The 19,053-nt window shown below is 46.3% G+C and overlaps 1 protein-coding gene across 1 annotated transcript; it reads left to right on the forward strand.

Moving 5' to 3' along the window:
- The first annotated feature begins 3,204 nt into the window (after positions 1–3,204).
- TIGAR (TP53 induced glycolysis regulatory phosphatase) lies at positions 3,205–17,015 on the forward strand. Its single transcript, XM_028728796.2, has 6 exons — positions 3,205–3,326; positions 5,198–5,235; positions 7,344–7,465; positions 10,327–10,404; positions 11,848–11,958; positions 12,686–17,015. Exons 1-6 carry the CDS (start codon positions 3,280–3,282, stop codon positions 13,133–13,135), a joined length of 846 nt encoding a protein of 281 aa, XP_028584629.2. The 5' UTR covers positions 3,205–3,279; the 3' UTR covers positions 13,136–17,015.
- The last annotated feature ends 2,038 nt before the right edge of the window (positions 17,016–19,053 follow it).

Raw genomic sequence — 19,053 nt, forward strand, 5'->3', positions numbered from 1 at the left:
GGCTTGCCCCGACTGACGGACGGACGGACGCGCGCCCCGCCCCCTCTTCCCCGCCGCTTCCGCCCTCTCGTGCCCGCCCCTTCCGCCGCCTCTCAGCTGTCAGAGCCATAGCTGTCAACTTGCAGATTTGGAAATAAGGGACCAGCAGCCTGGAAAAGAAGGGACCAGCAGCCACAATAAGGGATTTTGGCTTAGCTTTATGCACTGATGGAGCCAGGCTGCTTTGGCTGCCACTGACTGTGTTTTGCGGGGGGTTGGACTAGATGATCCTAAGGGTCTACAACTCCCACCAAAGAAGAGTGGCAGACAAAACTGATGAACAACGTCCAGATGGCAAAGCTTACAGGCAGAATTAGAAACCAGGAAGAGGACCTCTTTAATAAAGAATGGGGAAAGTTTATAATTTAGTTGAAAAGCTATTGTCAAGAGTTACATACAGTGGTACCTCGCAAGACGAATGCCTCGCAAGACGGAAAACTCGCAAGACGAAAGGGTTTTTGGTTTTTTGAGCTGCTTCGCAAGACGATTTTCCCTATGGGCTTGCTTCGCAAGACGGAAACGTCTTGCAAGTTTGTTTCCTTTTTCTTAACACCGTTAATACAGTTGCGACTTGACTTCCAGGAGCAACTCATAGCACGCGGTGTGCTAGCCTTTTTTGAGGTTTTTGAAGACTTTGGTGATTTTTGAAGCTTTTCCAAAACTTTCCCAACACCGTGCTTCGCAAGACGAAAAAAATCACAAGACGACAAAACTCACGGAACGAATTAATTTCGTCTTGCGAGTCACCACTGTACGTTGGTAGGATTGACAGAAAACTTGTAGTAAAAATGTGAACTGTGGATGGACAAATGATTTATAAAAATAGAGTTCTGAAAGGGATGCAGAGGGGGAAATCACTACATTAAGATGCTGCACTGGTTGGAGGGGATGCTAAGCAGCATGTCGGGGCTGCCGTCGTCCTAGCGCGAGGAGTTCCATCGGCTCTTCCCCGCCTGAGAGGGGGGGGAGGGAGGGAGACTCTCGCCCATGCCACCCGCCAGCCCGGCATGAGGCAGTTGCAGCGCCACGGCGGCGGCTGAAGTGCCGCCCTTCTGCGTCCCTCCCCATCCGCCTCCTTCAGGCCGCCTCCTCAGCCGCCACTGCCGCCTCCGGCTTCCCCTGGCAGCACGGCGGAAGTCTCGCAAGAGAGGGGCTGCCTGCCTGCCCGCCGCCACCTGTCTCCTCACGACATGCCCCTGAATGGGAAAAGGGAGAGACGGAGACGCAGCAGCTCGTGCGCGCTCTCTCTTTCACAGCAGAGGACCCCGAGCCGCTGCTTCCCTCCCGAGCCAGGCGAGCATGAAACCCGGGAAATTTAAGGGACATCATCATTAAGGGACAGCAGCAGGACACGGCGCTGGGATAAGGGAGTTTCCTGCCAAATAAGGGACAGTTGACAGCTATGGTCAGAGCCTGCGAAGCCACAACACCGAGCAGTGGTAGAGTGACTCGCCCGCGAGGAAATGCGAGCTCGCTTTCGCAATTTTCTGGGCGCTCCGGAGCCACCGCCTGTTGCTTTTCCTGCTGTGCCTTCGAAGGGCACTGTCGCCTGTGTGCCGCTGCCTCCGCTCCACCTGCCGGGCCGGTCTCGTGCTCCTGCTGCCTAAGGCCCAGGCAGCAGGACCGTTTCCCACGCCAGTCATGGTTGTGAAGATGCCACGTGGCGCTTTTATGCATTTCTCTCCCCCCCCCCCGCAGCATCTGGCCAGTCATTTGCCGCGCAAAGCGGGCCATGCGGCGGCAGCCGCCAGCAAAGGAGAAGGGCAGACCTGGTGCCAGGAGGAGAGCGAGAAAGGCTGCGAACCCAAGAATGCTGCAGGCACAGGGGAGCAGAAAGCACTTTCTTGGGTTGCCACTCCGCTGCACCATGTTCAACAGGTCTGTGAATGAAACAGGCAGTGCCGAGTTTAAAGGTAAAGGTAAAGGTACCCCTGCCCGTACGGGCCAGTCTTGACAGACTCTAGGGTTGTGCGCCCATCTCACTTAAGAGGCCGGGGGCCAGCGCTGTCCAGAGACACTTTCCAGGTCACGTGGCCAGCGTGACAAAGCTACATCTGGCGAGCCAGCGCAGCACACGGAAACGCCGTTTACCTTCCCGCCAGTAAGCGGTCCCTATTTATCTACTTGCACCCGGGGGTGCTTTCGAACTGCTAGGTTGGCAGGCGCTGGGACTGAGCAACGGGAGCGCACCCCGCCGCGGGGATTCGAACCGCCGACCTTTTGATCGGCAAGCCCTAGGCGCTGAGGCTTTTACCCACAGCGCCACCCGCGTCCCTCAGTGCCGAGTTTACGTATAAGCTAAACAGGCTATAGCTTAGGGCCCCCCCAAAAAAATTCAAAGCAGAGATCTATGTACATTTCTAAAATATAAGAAAAAAACGAATAAAATAAAACCTACATACAGAAGCAGTGTTTTGTGTCGTGTAGGCTCCTATGATGTAAGTCATATGCCTAGCCTGCTCCCTAAAATATCACTGGTTTGCTCATTTCTATATATAGGGTGCCTCCATTCATATATTCAACACAAGAAACAGCGGCAATTTGTTGTTGACAAAGGACAGCTGGACATATAAAGGGCCCCGTTACCTTCAGTAGCCTAGGGCCTCAGCAAACCAGAATCCAGCCCTGATTACTACTAACGACGACATGAGATTTCAGATTTCCAAACCCAGGTGTAAATTTTACTCTAGACGTCCTACTGGCTTAAACTTATGTTGCGGACGCCAGATAACAAAAACAAGAATCTTTTTTATTTCGTTTTAAATAGGATTCTTATTGAACCTCAATCCGGCCCTGCCAATCTTTTTTATTTCGTTTTAAATAGGATTCTTATTGAACCTCAATCCGGCCCTGCCAATCTTTTTTATTTCGTTTTAAATAGGATTCCCGCTTCTCTTTCACTCGGAGGGGGGGGGGGGACGAGGCACGTGGGAAACCAAAGCGGGGATTTTGTCCACCCATTAAGGGCTAGCCTTGAGCAAGCGCGAGCCTTTATTCTGCCCAAACCATCACTTTTTGCTTTAAACGGAGCTGGCCGGCGGGCGGCCTGACGTATTTACCCCGCGCCCCGCCCCCGCCCCCCCCCGGCTCAGATCCGGAACCATTAACTCTCCCCCGCCCCTTGGCTTGGAGAGGCTGGCGCGTCGCGTGACGTCATCTCCGCGCGCGACGGAGGAGGAAGCCGGCCGGCGGTTGGGTTGGGGGAGGGGCGGGTTCGGAGCGCGGCTGCCGCGCGGGCGAATGGGCAGGATGAGGCCGGCCGCGTTCGGCTTAACCGTCGTCCGGCAGTGAGTACGGCGCCCCTCACGCGGCCGCCTTTTGCCCTTGGCTCGGGTGGGAGGGAGGGAGGGGGAGAGCCTCTCGGGAACCTGAGGGAGGGGCGGATTTACATATATGCTAAACATGCTAATTAAGGGGAGGGGGGGAAACTGGATGTACATTTCCAAAATATAAGATAAAAAACCAATAAAACCTACATGCAGCAACAGTGTTTTGTGTTGTGTAGGCTCCCATTCTGCATGTGCAAATGGCTTTAGATACCTCTGAGGTCCATAAATTAATATTTTAATGTTGTATTTTAATCTTGTTTTTAAGTTGTATTCATTCAATTTGTTTTTATTATTGCTTGTTAGCCGCCCTGAGCCTGGCCTTGGCTGGGGAGGGCGGGGTATAAATAAAAATTATTATTGTTATTATTATTAATTACCATATAGCATATATTCAAGACAAAAAACAGCAGCAATTTGTTGTTGACGAAGGACAGCTGGACATATAAAGGGCCCCGTTACCTTCAGTAGCTTAGGCCCTCAACAAACCAAAATCCAGCCCTGATTACTACTAACGACGACATGAGATTTCAAATTTACAAACCCAGGTGTAAATTTTACTATAGACGTCCTACTGGTTTAAACTCATGTTGTAGATGCCAAATAACAAAAACAAGAATCTTTTTTATTTCATTTTAAATAGGATTCTTACTATCTTTACTTAATTAAATTTATTAATTTGCTACCTTTTAATTAATTTATGAACAGGTTTGAAAGCCATCTTTATGGTAACTTGCATACCGTAAAACCCGATGTTAACACATACACTCTCACACACACACCATATATTGCTGCACAAGGAGGCCTGATGAGGCCTATTCCAGATTTTAAATAAGTTTTAATGGAAACCTAGTATGAGGGTCTATACAAAATCCATAAAAAGATAGAATACATACATGGCTTTGCAATGATCATGTAATGTTTACATCCAAATGCTCCTCAGAAATACTTGCAGGTTTTCCAAAAATAAAAAATGCAGTCATTGTGATACCTAGGAAAATGTTGGTTTTAGTTACTAATTGTATTTTTAGCTGCAGTGCTTTTTAAGCATGGAGGATCATCAGAATCTGTTCATTTATATGCCACTTTCCCACAAAATGGTTCCGTAAGTGACTCACATCATGTAAAATGAAAAACTATATATAAACAGTAATTCAAAAAACATACTAGAAACAATTGGAAATAATAATATCAATAAATTATTTTATATCAATAAATACAAAAAAAAATCAGACATTTGTTGGCATCCATCTGTCTTAAGAGACAATGGATTGTGTTATTTCCCTGATCTGAGGAGATCAGGAATATAATTCATATGCTGCTTTGAGATCTGTTAAATAGAGGCAGAATAAATCTAAAAATAGCTTGCAGTATGTTCCCCAGCTGAGGAATGAGCCTGGCTTCCTCCCAGGTTCCCTGTTGAAATGTGCATGCAGCAAATTAAGTATTGACTTGGTTATCAGCCTTGCCCTTATTCCCTTGCTTCAGGTGGGTTGTCTGCTATTATATGAATGTTCATGCATTTATAAATCCACTTGTTTTCTTTTTTAAAAAAAGGGCTTTGGGGAGTGCATGCATGTACGTGTGTTTGTGTGTTGACTGGTGTCTGGGGTTGGCAATAGATGGTTTGCACAGTCCACTTCAGCCACAATCTGCTGAACCATATTTTTTTCAATTTGACCAGTAAGGAAAATAAACACCTGAATTTTATGATGAGGCCACTTCCAGCATGGCTCTACCCCTTCCCTTTCTCTCTACCCTCCTCCTCTGTGTTATGTAAGTTGCCTCCATAAATAAGAATTCTTTTTTTGAAAACATTTTGTCTCTTTCAGTGGGGAAACAAGATACAACAAAGAGAAGATTCTGCAAGGTGTGTGTCTCTTCTGTTGCAGCAAGAGTAATAAGTCATGCTTCATAACAAGTCACAATTGCCTTTAGCTTCAGTTCTGCACTCTCATTAAATGCTGAAATATTTTGGCAAATATTTTTGGCTTTGTTTTGTAGTCAAATGATTATTTATATTGAGTGTATTGTTTTAAAATAATACTTCAAGCCTCCGCCCAGCAGCTCCTTGGGCTGAAAAGCTATTAAAGAACTTAAGCAGCATTCAGTACCTTGCCAGGTTGGGTGGGTGGCTGGATCCAGACAATTCTGACTCCCAAGCCTTTTCAGCCTGGAGAAACCCAGAGGCACCCGTTGGTACATACACTTTCTTAAACAGCTGATAAACACCCATAGAAGCTTGCTTCTGTGCACACAGAGCCCTAATTAGATTGGGCATGGTTTTTTGAAAAAGCAGGGCAGAAACATTTTTCCGTTCAGTATCCTGAGAACAGACTAAGTCCATCACCGAGTGGTCTCAGATATCATTTCTCTGTGCGTCGCCCTGCATTTTTTCAAACATCAGGTGAAGATTTGCAAGATGATTAATAATAATAATAATAATAATAATAATAATAATAATAATAATAATATATTATTAATACCCTGCCCATCTGGCTGGGTTTCCCCAGCCACTCTGGGCAGCTTCCAACTGAATATCAAAAACAATACAGCATCAGACATAAAAAACTTCTCTAAACAGGGAAAAATACTCTAAAAAGTAAAATACAGTAGTTGTTTATTGCCTTGACATCTGGTGGGAGGGCGTTCTACAGGGCAGGCGCCACTACCAAGAAGGCCCTCTGCCTGGTTCCCTGTAACCTCACTTCTCGCAGCGAGGAAACCGCCAGAAGGCCCTCAGTGCTGGACCTCAGTGTCCGGGCTGGATGATGGGGGTGGAGACGCTCCTTCAGGTATACTGGACCGAGGCCGTTTAGGGCTTTAAAGGTCAGCACCACCACTTTGAATTGTGCTCGGAAACGAACTGGGAGCCAATGAAGATCTTTCATTTGGAGTAAATGTTGGAGTTGCAACGTTATTCTGTGTGCAGCTAAAGGGTTAATTCTGTTAATGTTAAAGTCAACTGAAGGGGTAGAAGTGTTGCTTAAAACCCAAGTGGCATGGTGTTTGCTGAGATAGCACATGCTCTTATTGGCTGTGCAGTTCTGAGGGAGTTTTCTTCTGTATGTTTGGTTGAATGTCTCCCTGCTGTGCAAGAAAGATAAAAACTCTTCTGTTCCTTCTTAAAATTATACACTGTTTTTGTTTAGTATCCTCAGTACATTGTTAACAGGATTTATCTTCTCTCTAGACTCTGTTCACTTTAAGTGCCTTTGCTAACATGGCTCAGTAGTACCTTGAAATCTGGTCATCTTTCTGTGTGACAACTTCTTTATCAGTCAAGGCTTCATAGGAACAAATTTAATAACTATTGGATATCTCCAGCAGTGTAACTGCTGTGGGTCAGTGGTTAGAGCACAAGAAAGACTAGATTGGGGTGACCCAATTTCAAATTTTCAAAACCAGAAATTAATAACTTGCCTTCCTGGGAGAATTGCAGTTCTACCTGGGCAAGCAGAGTGAGACAAATGTGTTCATTCTGTGCAGAGCTATTTTTAAGCAATTGAACCCTTTCAAATTAGCAGAGTAGGCAAAAAATGATAAGAATTTTTTTCTCTGTGGAATTCAGAAAGGCCGCAGGAGAGGGGGAAGAGGCAGACATTTATGGAATTTTCAGAAGCATACATGAATTCTACCATGCCATTCATGTATATGCTACTTTTGAGAGGAATGTAACAAAAGCAAAAGCTAGGTCTCTGCTCCGACAAGATTGCATCTGAGTTTGGAACATGTGAATTGGGATTGGGAAAAGTCAAGGGCTATGGAATGAATCTAGTACAATTTTGATTTTTCTCTGTCTACAAACTAAGGGGTCAAGCCAAAGATTTCATGGGTGGGGTTTTTGCACATTAAAGGATTCTCAGTAATTTCAGTGGAGGGACCTGATACATGCGCAAATTGCCTGTATATAAGTTGATGATTGGTAAAACAGGCTTTCCTTAATAATTTGGCCTATTTTTATTTTGACTCCTATAGGCCAAGGCATAGATGAGCCCCTCTCAGAGACTGGCTTCAGACAAGTGAATGCAGCTGGCCTGTATCTCAGTAACATAAAATTTACTCATGTCTTCACAAGTGATCTGCTTCGGGCAAAGCAGGTAAGCTTGTATAGGATGCAATTGGGATTATGCAAGATCAGACGTTCTGTAATTTCAGTTTAATTTGTTTTTGTGAGGCATCTACCGTATATACTCGAGTATAAGCTGACCCAAATATAAGCCGAATTTTAGCACAAAAAACTGGGAAAACCTATTGACTCGAGTATAAGCTGGGCTGCTTTCGGGCTGCTTGTCCCTCCGCTGCCAACAGCAGCAAAGGTGGAGGAGGAGCAGCCCAAAAGGGCTGCTTTCGGGCCGCTCGCAAGAGCAGGCATAGGAGCCGCGGTTGGGAGAGGCGCAGCGCCCCTCCCAACCACGGCTCTTGTGCCTGCCCTTGTGAGAGGTGGGCGGCGGCGGCAGGACCAGCGGCGAGTAAGGGCTCCTTTCAGTCCACTCGTCCCTTCGCCGCACGCCTCACTCGAGTATAAGTCGAGGGGGGCTTTTTCAGCATTAAAAATGTGCTGAAAATGTCGGCTTACACTCGAATATACATGGTAATTCTGTGTGAATATGAGAGATTTTATCGTCCAAGTGTCTCTCAAATTTATCACAGCAGGCTTCCAGGTACCCTTATCTTCTCCTTCAGTCCAGATGCTACTCACTGACTTGACACTCAAAAAAGATGCAGTAGTGATGGTAGGCACAATATTATGTTCTCACCTGTGTTTGATCAGATTCACAGTGATCTCAGTGGTTTGTCCCATTGATTTCCCATGGTCTCCACAACACTGATGAGGGCACATGAGAGCAGTTTTATAGTTGGCTCTGCAAAGCAAGAAAAGTCTCTGCAGGAGTGTTGGTGCATAAGCATCTACTCTTCGGTTTTCATTTCTTTCTTCAGCAGAGTTCCTTTTACAGAAAAACTTTCCTGCACCTTTTACTTCTTTATAGCATCAGCAGTCTTCCAGCTATCTCTTAGTGAAATTCCCATTACAGGAATAAACACCATTTGGTTCTGTTTCTCAGAGTCTTTTATTATTTACAGAAACTTTACACTGGCCATTAAGAAAGAAAACAAATAAAGCACCATAATCTTTTTCTCTTTCTAGCCATCTGGCCAGAGACCTAATGCTGATTCATACACAAACTCATTTACACTGACCCAGATTTAGTTGTTGTTGTTTTTTTTAAAAAGTTTTTATTATTATAATAATTCAGCATTAATACACACATATTGCGAATATACAAGCATACAAACATACATTTCATACAATCCTTAAAAATGTTCAAACATACCTACACTCAATCCCACAGATAATTCCTTTTCCTTTTCCCATCACCATAGAAAAAGAAGCATGAAATTAGGTTAAAGGTGTGTGAAAGGAAGTAATAGAAATGGAAAGAAATTGCAATTAAGTCTAACACAAAGGTGGGGTGAGGGGTGGTGGATGGGGATGACCCAGACTTAGTTAAGCGTAAGGACACCTGTTGCTGAGGAAACTTCCCATTGCCTAGCAATTTGTTCAAGACCATTTGCAAGTTTCTTCTAGAGTATTCCAACAAGGAGCCCCAGCCATTCCACATGTTTCTGGGCAGTCTAAGGGGGCTCTCCGCTGACAGTCTCAGTCTCCCTAGAGAATTAACAGTCCATGACAACGGGCTTGCCATCAACCTCCCTAATCATATATTGATTCCTGCTAGCCCACTCCATGGCAAGAAAACAGGTTCAATCATATGTGCTGTGCCTCTGATGTATTGGCGGCTCCCAATTGAGTGTTAGGGACGCGGGTGGCGCTGTGGGTAAAACCTCAGTGCCTAGGACTTGCTGATCACAAGGTCGGCGGTTCGAATCCCCGCGGCAGGGTGAGCTCCCGTCGTTCGGTCCCAGCTCCTGCCCACCTAGCAGTTCGAAAGCACCCCCGGGTGCAAGTAGATAAATAGGGACCGCTTACTAGCGGGAAGGTAAACGGCGTTTCCGTGTGCTGCGCTGGCTCGCCAGATGCCGCTTAGTCACGCTGGCCACGTGATCCGGAAGTGTCTCCGGACAGCGCTGGCTCCCGGCCTCTTGAGCGAGATAAGCGCGCAACCCTAGAGTCGGACACGACTGGCCCGTACGGGCAGGGGTACCTTTACCTTTACCTTTAATTGAGTGTTAAAAACAATACAGCATTGTATTGAGGAGGTCTCGGCCTGAATGTTGAAGTTCCCCAGCACTACAGAAGAGGGAGCCTCCGTCCAACACCATCTCAGAGACAGTCGTCACTAGCTTGGTCAGGGTGGCTGTTGGGTTGCATCATGGGCAGTACGCCATCAACCCTATTCTCTCTCAAGTCATCAAATAATGAATGATTCTTATTCTAGATGAGCCTGCCATTCCTTTATCACCGCCACCTGATCAGTAAGGGGAGGTTGGCGTACATCCTAAAATTCTGCCAGAGATAGTTTCATGTGCTTATGGACCCAGTCTCCCTACTTCCGCATCAACATGTTTATGCAGAAACTTCTGCTGTAGCTGTTCAGGGCTGTATGGGAACTCTGAAATTTTTGCCTGCTTGTTACTTGCAATTTCTACAGTGCCACCACCACTGCTTTTAAGTATCTGGTTGTGATGCTTCCACTGCTTGCGCAGTCTGTCCAAGATCTGCTGAAATCATTGCAGCCACCAGTGGCAAACAGAAGGGATCATATCTCTCAGTTGGGCATCAGAGACTCTTAATCTCAAGGTCATGGGGTTTGAGCTCTACTTTAGGCAAAAGATTCCTGCATTTCAGGAAGTTGGACTAGATGACTCTTGCGGTCCCTTCCAACTCTATGATTCTGTGATATCCGTCTTGCCTGGTTTGAACTTCAAGTTTTAAGCCCTTTATCTTTCATAGTATTTGTGTGTTTTTTAAGCATGACTTGCCTGCTTAATGTTTCAGACAACAGACGCAATTCTAAAGAAGAGTAAGTTCTGCAAAGATGCTGCTGTAAAATATGATGCAAGACTCAGAGAGCGGGTAAGAACAGAAATTATTATTTCTACTGTTACATTTCTTTCAGCGTTTGTGATTCTGTAATGTATGTCTGTCCATGTCAGAATTCATGTGCGCAAAGTGGCTTTAGATAGGATGAGAATATGTATGGCAGTGTACCAATTCTTGGGCGAAGATAATTTGCAGGTAGTTTTAATAGCCTGTGAATTGTTTTCTGCAACTAAAAAAACTGATAAACTAAAAAATTATGCCATGAAAGGTATTTTATTTCTATTTATTATTTGTGTTTACTTCTATTTGATCTAAAGGCCCACCCAAAAAAACAACCTAAGGCAGGACCTCCCCCCTGCCCACAATTAGCCAATCCACACCCACCAAATTTATCTCAATTAAGTGCCAGAAGTAACCCCCAATAATGTCAAAATGAAGGAACCTGTATCCAGTCAGTAATTAGGCAGCCTGCCAACACTCCACAGCACGGAGACCACTAAAATCAAACGAAGGACCTTCATGCCCTGGGAAAAGCAAAGGAAGGATGGAAAGAGCAAGAAGCATTCAAGAGCAAAAGCCCCCTTGAAAGCAGCAGAGGAGGAAGCCAAGCAATATGAATTAAGTCTGCTTTTGTCTTCTCTGTTATGCAACATAGGCCTGATTCATATTTCCCCTGCTGGGCGGCTCTGTTGGCAGTTCCTACATTGCTTTCCACTTCTCTGTTTTTAAGGGGAGTTAGCGGGGCATGCAGAAGATGACAGCAGGGGATAGAACCGTTTCCTCAGCATGCGCCTTTGTGCAGTGATTCCCTAAGTGCTGGTCTCTGCAGGACAGAACCTGGTGTGTGTGTGTGTGTGTGTGTGTATTTAAAGAAGGCTTGCATATCTTTATGATAGGGATGCGGATGGCACTGTGGGTTAAACCACAGAGCCAAGGCTTGCCGATCAGAAGGTCGGCGGTTCGAATTCCCGCAACAGGGTGAGCTCCCGTTGTTCAGTCCCTGCTCTTGCCAACCTAGCAGTTCGAAAGCACATCAAAGTGCAAGTAGATAAATAGGTACTGCTCTGGCGGGAAGGTAAATGGCGTTTCTGTGCGCTGCTCTGGTTCGCCAGAAGCGGCTTAGTCATGCTGGCCACATGACTGGGAAGCTGTACACCGGCTCCCTCGGCCAATAAAGCGAGATGAGTGCCGCAACTCCAGAGTCGGCCACGACTGGACCTAATGGTCAGGGATCCTTTTATCTTTACCTTTTATATCTTTATGGGCATGGGAAGAACCTGGTATAAACTGGCATTTACTGGATTTTCAGGCCCACTATATTGGATGCTTGGCAGAAGAGTTTTCCTAGCCAGAAGACCTTTATTGTAAATCACCTTGGCAGGGCTCCGCTCTCTCCCCATGGGATGCCTTCTAGCATCCTCAACACTTGATTTGCATCAGCATCACCTAATACAGCCCTATTATTATTTTTTACAGAAATATGGAGCGGCAGAAGGGAGGCCTCTGAGTGATCTCAGGACAATGGCAAAAGCTGCAGGGGAGCAGTGTCCGTCATTTACACCTCCTGGAGGAGAAACACTTGAAGAAGTAAGCAGTACTTTTCGTAGTGATTTGTTGTTCAGTATACCTGGCTGTCATGCAAAAACCTTTCTATACAGTATCAGTAGCATATATCTTCATACTGCAAGTCCAGCCTTTATCTCACTAGAACTATTATTTAGTGGAATTTGCCTAATGCCGCAGAGCGGTAGCATCTCTGAAGGGTCTCTAGTTGCCATTCAGAGAAGCTGGTCTGGTTCAGAAATGTACTTGGCCTCAAAGAAGGTGGCATAAATATAACATATACCAAAATGCTTAGGAAGATGAGCTCTATCATATACAGAAAGTCACTCCACAAATTCCTTTTTATGGTTTGTGTGCATGTTTTTCGCTCTTTTGTATGCAAGTCGATACAGTCGTACCTTGGAAGTTGAACAGAATTCGTTTCGGAAGTCCGTTTGACTACCATAAATGTTCGGAAACCAAAACGCAGCTTCTGATTGGCTGCAGGAAGTAACCACAGAGCAGTATACAACATGTGCCACAACTAGAAAGCAACTTAAGATTGCATGTGGCTGGCACTGTGTGTTGCAGTGCAACCAGCCACCCTGAAAGAAAAGTTTGTTTGTTTTTTAAGTTAACTTTTAAAAAGAAGGAAGGAGGGACAGGTGATACAGGGCCTGGCACAAAAGAAGCAAACAGTGCCCCTTAATAGGGTAAAGCGTTTTTGAAATAATTTGCAATCACTTTACTCTGTCCTTCCCCCTTGCTTTAGGTAAAAGCACGTGGCAAGGATTTTTTTGAACACCTTTGCTGTCTTGTTGCCCAAGAAGCACGTCCAGAAAATAAAGCTGAAGAAGAGACAGAAGGAAGTAGCACAGAAATGGCGGGTGGAAGTTCTACCAGCTCATTGACCAACCACCATAGCAGACTGGAATTTAATTCCGACCGAGGTGCTGAAATACTGGATGCCAACATCCTGGTTGTGAGTCACGGGGCATTCATGAGAAGCTGGGTGGGCTATTTCATTTCAGACCTGGCGTGCACTTTACCAAGCGCTTTGTCAAAGACTGAGCTGTCTTCTGTGAGTCCCAATACCGGAATTAGTCGGTTCAGTATAAAACTAGAGATGAGAGAGGACAGTAAACCTAAAATCCACTGCGTCTTTCTTAATAGAGATGATCATTTAGGTGAGAAGATGATGGCTGGGAACATGGAGCTCTGAAACATTAAAATCACAAAGTTTATGTATGCAGTCTGTAAAAGCATATTTTCTTTGGAAGTATTTTAGTGGACTAGCCTGTTAGAAGGCAAAGGTCTTCTTACTCAGGAGGAAAAAAATGGAGTTGATTCAGTTTGGAAAGTTTGTAGCAACTGCTTATTGGTAGCATGCCATACAGCCCAGTATTGCATAAATGGAAAGCAGCACTTGTTTACTCATATACACGGCTGAAATTACCTTAACGTTTTAGCAAGTGCTGCAGTATTAACTGAAAACGTTCTATTTGTGCACAGAGAACTCTATACGGTTACCCCATGTATTTACCGGAGGATTATTTATCAGTGGTGGCTCTTCTGCAAAGCAAGATTTCACCCTCTGGAGCCATTCTGACCCCATTCTAAACCTGGCTGCTTGTTTCAATATGCATGAAGGAGCATGAGCAAACATGGAGCGGGGGCCTCGTATTTCCTCCCACCGCCCTGCGCTTATTTCTGCTGCATGAAGACTTAAAATGGCTAAACCTGGATACGTGTGGTTCACAGCAACTTGTTCACTGTAGCACTCAGGGGCGTAGCCCAGTTCTACAGAGAGCCATGCCATTCTGATGCCCTTGAGCACACATTTTTCCTCTGCTGTGTGAACATTTAATTTGTATAAATTAATAAGTACATGATTGGATTTCATTTTATTTTGTACTAACTCACTTTAAGATGTTCACGCCCTGGCCTTTTGTCAAAAAGGCTCTCAGAATGGCAAAAATCAGTATTGAGACCGTCCCCGTCTTCAGGCTCAGAATCTAAAAAGACATGATACACAAGGAAAAAGTAAGGGGAGGGAAGAGGGAAAAGAAAGCTCCAGCACAAGCTCCTCTTGTCTGGAAGAACAGCAACTCTTGCCCGGCATCGGAGACGTTCTGGTTGCCTTGCCTTTGATAAAGAGCCGCTCCCCCACCCCAAATTGCTTTCTCCCAGGAGCAGATCCAGGAGCAGAGTTGGTGACAATGCATAGTGTCCTCATGTGTTTTTGGAATCTGATGGTTATGTAATGTGATCTTGACATGTTGCTTGTCACAACTAACATTAGATCAGTGTTTCCCAAACTTTTTTGGGCAACGGCACACCTGTTTACTGAAAAAAAATCTCACGGCACACCACCATTAAAGCCCCGCCCCGTGACGTCAGCGCGCAGCGTCACGCCGGGAGGGACGCACGAAAGTGAAAGTTTTTTCCCTCCCCCTTGCCGGGGAACCTCCAAGCTTTGGGGGTGGGAGGAGGCAGCAGAGCGAGGGACTGAGGGACGGCGGCAACTGAGGCGGCGGCGGCTGTTGTGGTGGTGGCGGCGATAGCGGGCGGAGGAGGGGGCGGCGGCGGGGCTTGAGGAGCCGTCGCCGGGAGTTGCTGCTGCTGTTGTTGCTGCTGCTGCCCGGACATGCCGGCCTCCTCCTCCTCCGCTGTCTCGCGCTCCTCCCTTTTGCACGCGCTGCCCCGCCGCTCGGCACCACCACCGCGGAGCCGCCCCCGGCTCGACGCGGATCCTCGCCGCCGCCGCCTCTCACCGCCCGACTCGCCCGCCTCCCTCCCACGGCACACCAGCCAATGTCTGACGGCACAGTAGTGTGCCGCGGAACACCGGTTGGGAAACACTGCATTAGATGAAGTTGCAGGCTGCAGAGATTAGGTGGGTGTATTATATACCAAGGATTAAGTGGAGACCTCCAGGGCCAGTTGCCAACCCAAGAGCAAAAGAGCATTAGTGCACTTTTTGAAAACAGACCAGTGCCACACCCAACCCACTGCAAGCGCTTCAATCCCCCCCCCCCCCCAATTTAGTGTCCCAGGACCATTCTGGGTGCTTCCAACCAGTCACTGCTGCCTCCGAAGTTCTGTTCTGAGACAGAGAAGCTGGGAGAAGTTTAGGCAATGGTAACTCAGATCCAAGGGGGTAAACAGTGGAAGGAGTAGGTGAGCGGAAAGCAGGTTTGTTGCTTGCTTTGGTTTAAAGCAGGGGCAGGGAGCCATGAGAAGACCTTTTAGCGGCTGGGCTGGGCGAAAAGGACTTCCTTTCTCTCAGCACAGCACAGAGAAGCTCAAGTGTGCTCTGCCACTATGCCCCCTATGCCACTTCCTGTCTACCCCACCAGCCCCAATCGACACCAGCCACCAGGGCCTACACACAGTGGAGAGCACACATCCTCTTTCCTCTCCAAGCAGTTGTCTTGGATAGTTCACACCAGTGGACCCAGCAAATTTCCCCCAATGTTGCATCTTAGGGTAGAGCACCTGACACATAATGTTATATCCTTTAGGCCCCTTTTCTCTATTTCTGGTTTTTCAGATGATAGTAAAGGTGTTTACATGACTACCTCCTATCAGTGAGGGGGAGGTGGGCGGGAGAAGTTTAGTGAAGCACTTCCTTGCTCTTCCAGTGGCCCAGATACAAACAGCTCATTTATTAAGCGAAATAAGGTTTGAAATAAGAGTTGCCACCTCCTTTCCCTAAGCAGGTTTCTCCATCCTTTATGGGTTTGCCAACTTCTGCTGGCTACCACTGCGTTTCTAGCTGTAGCAACGAATGCATTTTTGAAAAAAGATGGAAGAAGTTATGAATTAGGGTTGCAACTAACCACAGTGCATTATACGATACCAAAACCTATCAGTGTTGAATGATTCACCTGTTAAGTGCTCAGTTGACATGGGAAGCATTTAACACAACATGTTCAACCCAAAGATTTTTGTTAATTAAATCAAAATAGCGCTGTCCCATTGATTGACAGCAGTCAGTAATGCCTCATTGAGAGGGCATCGTTCCAACTGCATGGCACGCCCCCACCTTAAAGAGCAAATGAAAATCTGAATTAGATTTATCTGACTTAAAATTGGCATGTCTCAGATATCCCCTTCCTAGTAAAGGAGCATGCACTTTGCCCTATACTGGGAGATAAAAATCATGCTTCTCATTTTAAGGGAGATGTAGAAATGTCCTCTTTCAGTCTTTTTTGATATCACCAGTGTGTTTCAGGAGATGTGTGTGTTAAATTTCAGTTTGCCGTGAGGGCTGCACATCCTGGTTTACACAGCAGGTCTGCTTTTAGGGAGAGGTCCAAAAAGTGTTCCGCTTTTGGACCACATGTGTACCAAATTTCAGTCCTCCCGCTCATGTGGAAATGCCATAATTTCAATATCTCCATTTGCATGGATGAGACCCACAGAAATAGTAATCAAGTCTAAGGAACTTTACATGCACACACACACACACTGCTCGTCAACCACCCCCTGCCACCCCTCCCCATATCAACTCCCTAGAGATTACCCTTCCCACCCCATGCAACTAGGAAGCTCATTATTCACCCAACCATTCGCCTTCTGAAGCCAATTCTTCTCTTCTACCATCCTACTTTGCACCTTCCCTGCTCCTTTTGTGCAGCCCCTCTGCACACAAACAATGCCCACACATTGCAGCTAAGCGCCTTTTTCACCTTCCACCCAAATATGAAGCCTGCATCCCTCCCTTCAGCCCCACTTCCCCCTTTTTTGTAACCCCCTTTGCACTGCCTTTTCCCTTGCACTTCTCAACTCTTTGACACACATCCACTCCTCTAGTGTGCAGCCCCCTTTTCACACACCATTGGCACCTGCACTCCCTTTCCCCTCCCTCCTCCTTGCTCTCCCTTGCACACAGACCGCCTCCAGTTCTGGGCCTCCCCCTCTCCTCTCCTCTGCAGTCCCCTTGGCGCATGCACTCCAATCTGATGTGTGTTACTGTATCTTTAAGTTGAATAGACTCTTAAGGCTGTCAGCTCAATCAGAGAATGTTAAGTTCAACTGATGAATATTGTACATGTGTGGATGTTTGCTTGTTAATAAAGTATCTGTTCTACATTGAATCTTGAACTTCCTGTTGTAGGCGACACACGGTACCAAGAGTGAAATCCATGATTGTGGGAAGGTATTATGGAATATTTGAGGGCTGTGCATCCTTTATCTCTCTCACATGATGCCGCTGAGCCATGGAGGAGGGAGAAGTTTAAACAACAGCAATCTTTATTACGGTCCAGAGACCCAACAAATCGTTACAAAGCAATACACAATTCATACAGCCTACCACCAGGTTAAACAAGCATTTTGTTCAGAATATAGGGATCATTGGTTCTTGCAACCACCGATAAAAACTTTGCCACTGCTAATGTTCTAGCATTTGTCCGGTCTTCCAATAGGAACCCGACATAGTGAGCCTCTGATTTTCCCGGGAAAGGTACCAGCAAGGGTAGTATCAGTTCAGCCCTGGCTTGCTCGTATTTTGCACAGTGCAACAAAATATGTCTAATGGAATCGATGTCTTGACCACACGAGCAAAGTCTGCCCTGGTAGGGAACTCCTCTCAACCTGCCATCCAACACTGCAGAAGGAAAGACGTTTAATCTGGCTTTGGTGAAAAGCCTTCGATAGTTTGGTACTGTCAGGTTTTTAATGTAAGATGTTAACTTAAAGACATACCCATATTGTACTGCCAGCGGACTACGGACTGTGTGTGATTGAGATCACAAGTCACTGTGTGTATTATCCCATAATCTTTGCTTTAACATCTTTTGGGCGCCTTCATAACCCAGGTAATATAGTTGGGGGGGGGGGTGACAGACCAATAGAGGTGGCTTTTTTAGCCATGGTTTTCTGCCATTTGCTGATAAATTCCTCATTGGTCAGCTCCCCCCCCTTCAGTGTTTCTCATTTTTCACTGTTCACCCAACCACAGACGTTTGAGTAAAGTGGAGTAGAGAGATCAACCAGTTTTAAAAAGGAGAAATAGCTGAGATGGGCACAACACAGAAAGTTAATACAACAGAACCTAGCTCCCTTCTCAGGGTCCTCAAACCTTGCTTTAAACTGCCATCGCCCCTTGCTCACTCTACTCAAACCTCTGCCACTGTTTAAGATGATCACTTTTTCCCTCCCAGTTTTCTCGGTTCCCACTTATTCAAACCTCTGCTGTTATATAAAACCGCTATCCCCCCCACATCACTGTCTCTCCCTTCTCATTCCCATGCCATCCTCACAGGTTGCATTCTCTTTTACTCCCTTATGTCACCCTGACTTCGTGCAAATCCGGGATTGTGAACGCAGTGCCACAAATCCTCCCATGGGGGCTGCCTGATGACAGCATTACATTTTTATGTATATAGGATGGAAAATCATTAGGACTAGTTATAGGCTGCTCTTGTAGGATCAATACTAACTAGACTCCTTACGGGGTCCTCGCTGCGGGATCACATTCACCCGGTGCTATACCAGCTGCACTGGCTCCCGGTGGAGTACAGGATCAGGTTTAAGGTGCTGGTTTTAACCTTTAAAGCCCTATACGGCCTAGGACCCTCGTACCTACGGGACCGCTTCTCCTGGTATGCCCCACAGAGGAACCTACGGTCTGCAAATAAAAACATCCTGAAGGTCCCAGGCCTCAGAGAGGTTAGGCTGGCCTCAACCAGAGCCAGGGATTTTTCTGCTGTGGCTCTGATCTGGTGGAACGCTCTGTCACAAGAGACCAGGGCCCTGTGGGACTTGACATCTTTCCGCAGGGCCTGTAAGACAGAGCTGTTCCACCAAGCCTTTGGCCAGGGCACAGCCTGACTCCCTCCTTTGGCAATCTTCACAGAACTCTAGCCCAATGGTTGCCATCAATTTGATTTGAATTAATTTTATAATGAAATGATTTTAGAATGTTGTATTATTTTATTGTTGTTAGCCGCCCTGAGCCCGGTTTCGGCTGGGGAGGGCGGGATATAAATAAAATTTATTATTTATTATTATTATTAACCTGAGAGAAAGTTCAGACATGGTAGGGAGTTGGGCTTTGCCTGCACTTTTTGCCATATAGAAGGTTGTAGCTGATCTACAGTTTGACTCTGAAACTGGAAGTAACCCCAGAAA

Source organism: Podarcis muralis, chromosome 6 (assembly GCF_964188315.1).
Source record: "Podarcis muralis chromosome 6, rPodMur119.hap1.1, whole genome shotgun sequence".
NCBI classification, from domain to species: Eukaryota; Metazoa; Chordata; class Lepidosauria; order Squamata; family Lacertidae; genus Podarcis; species Podarcis muralis.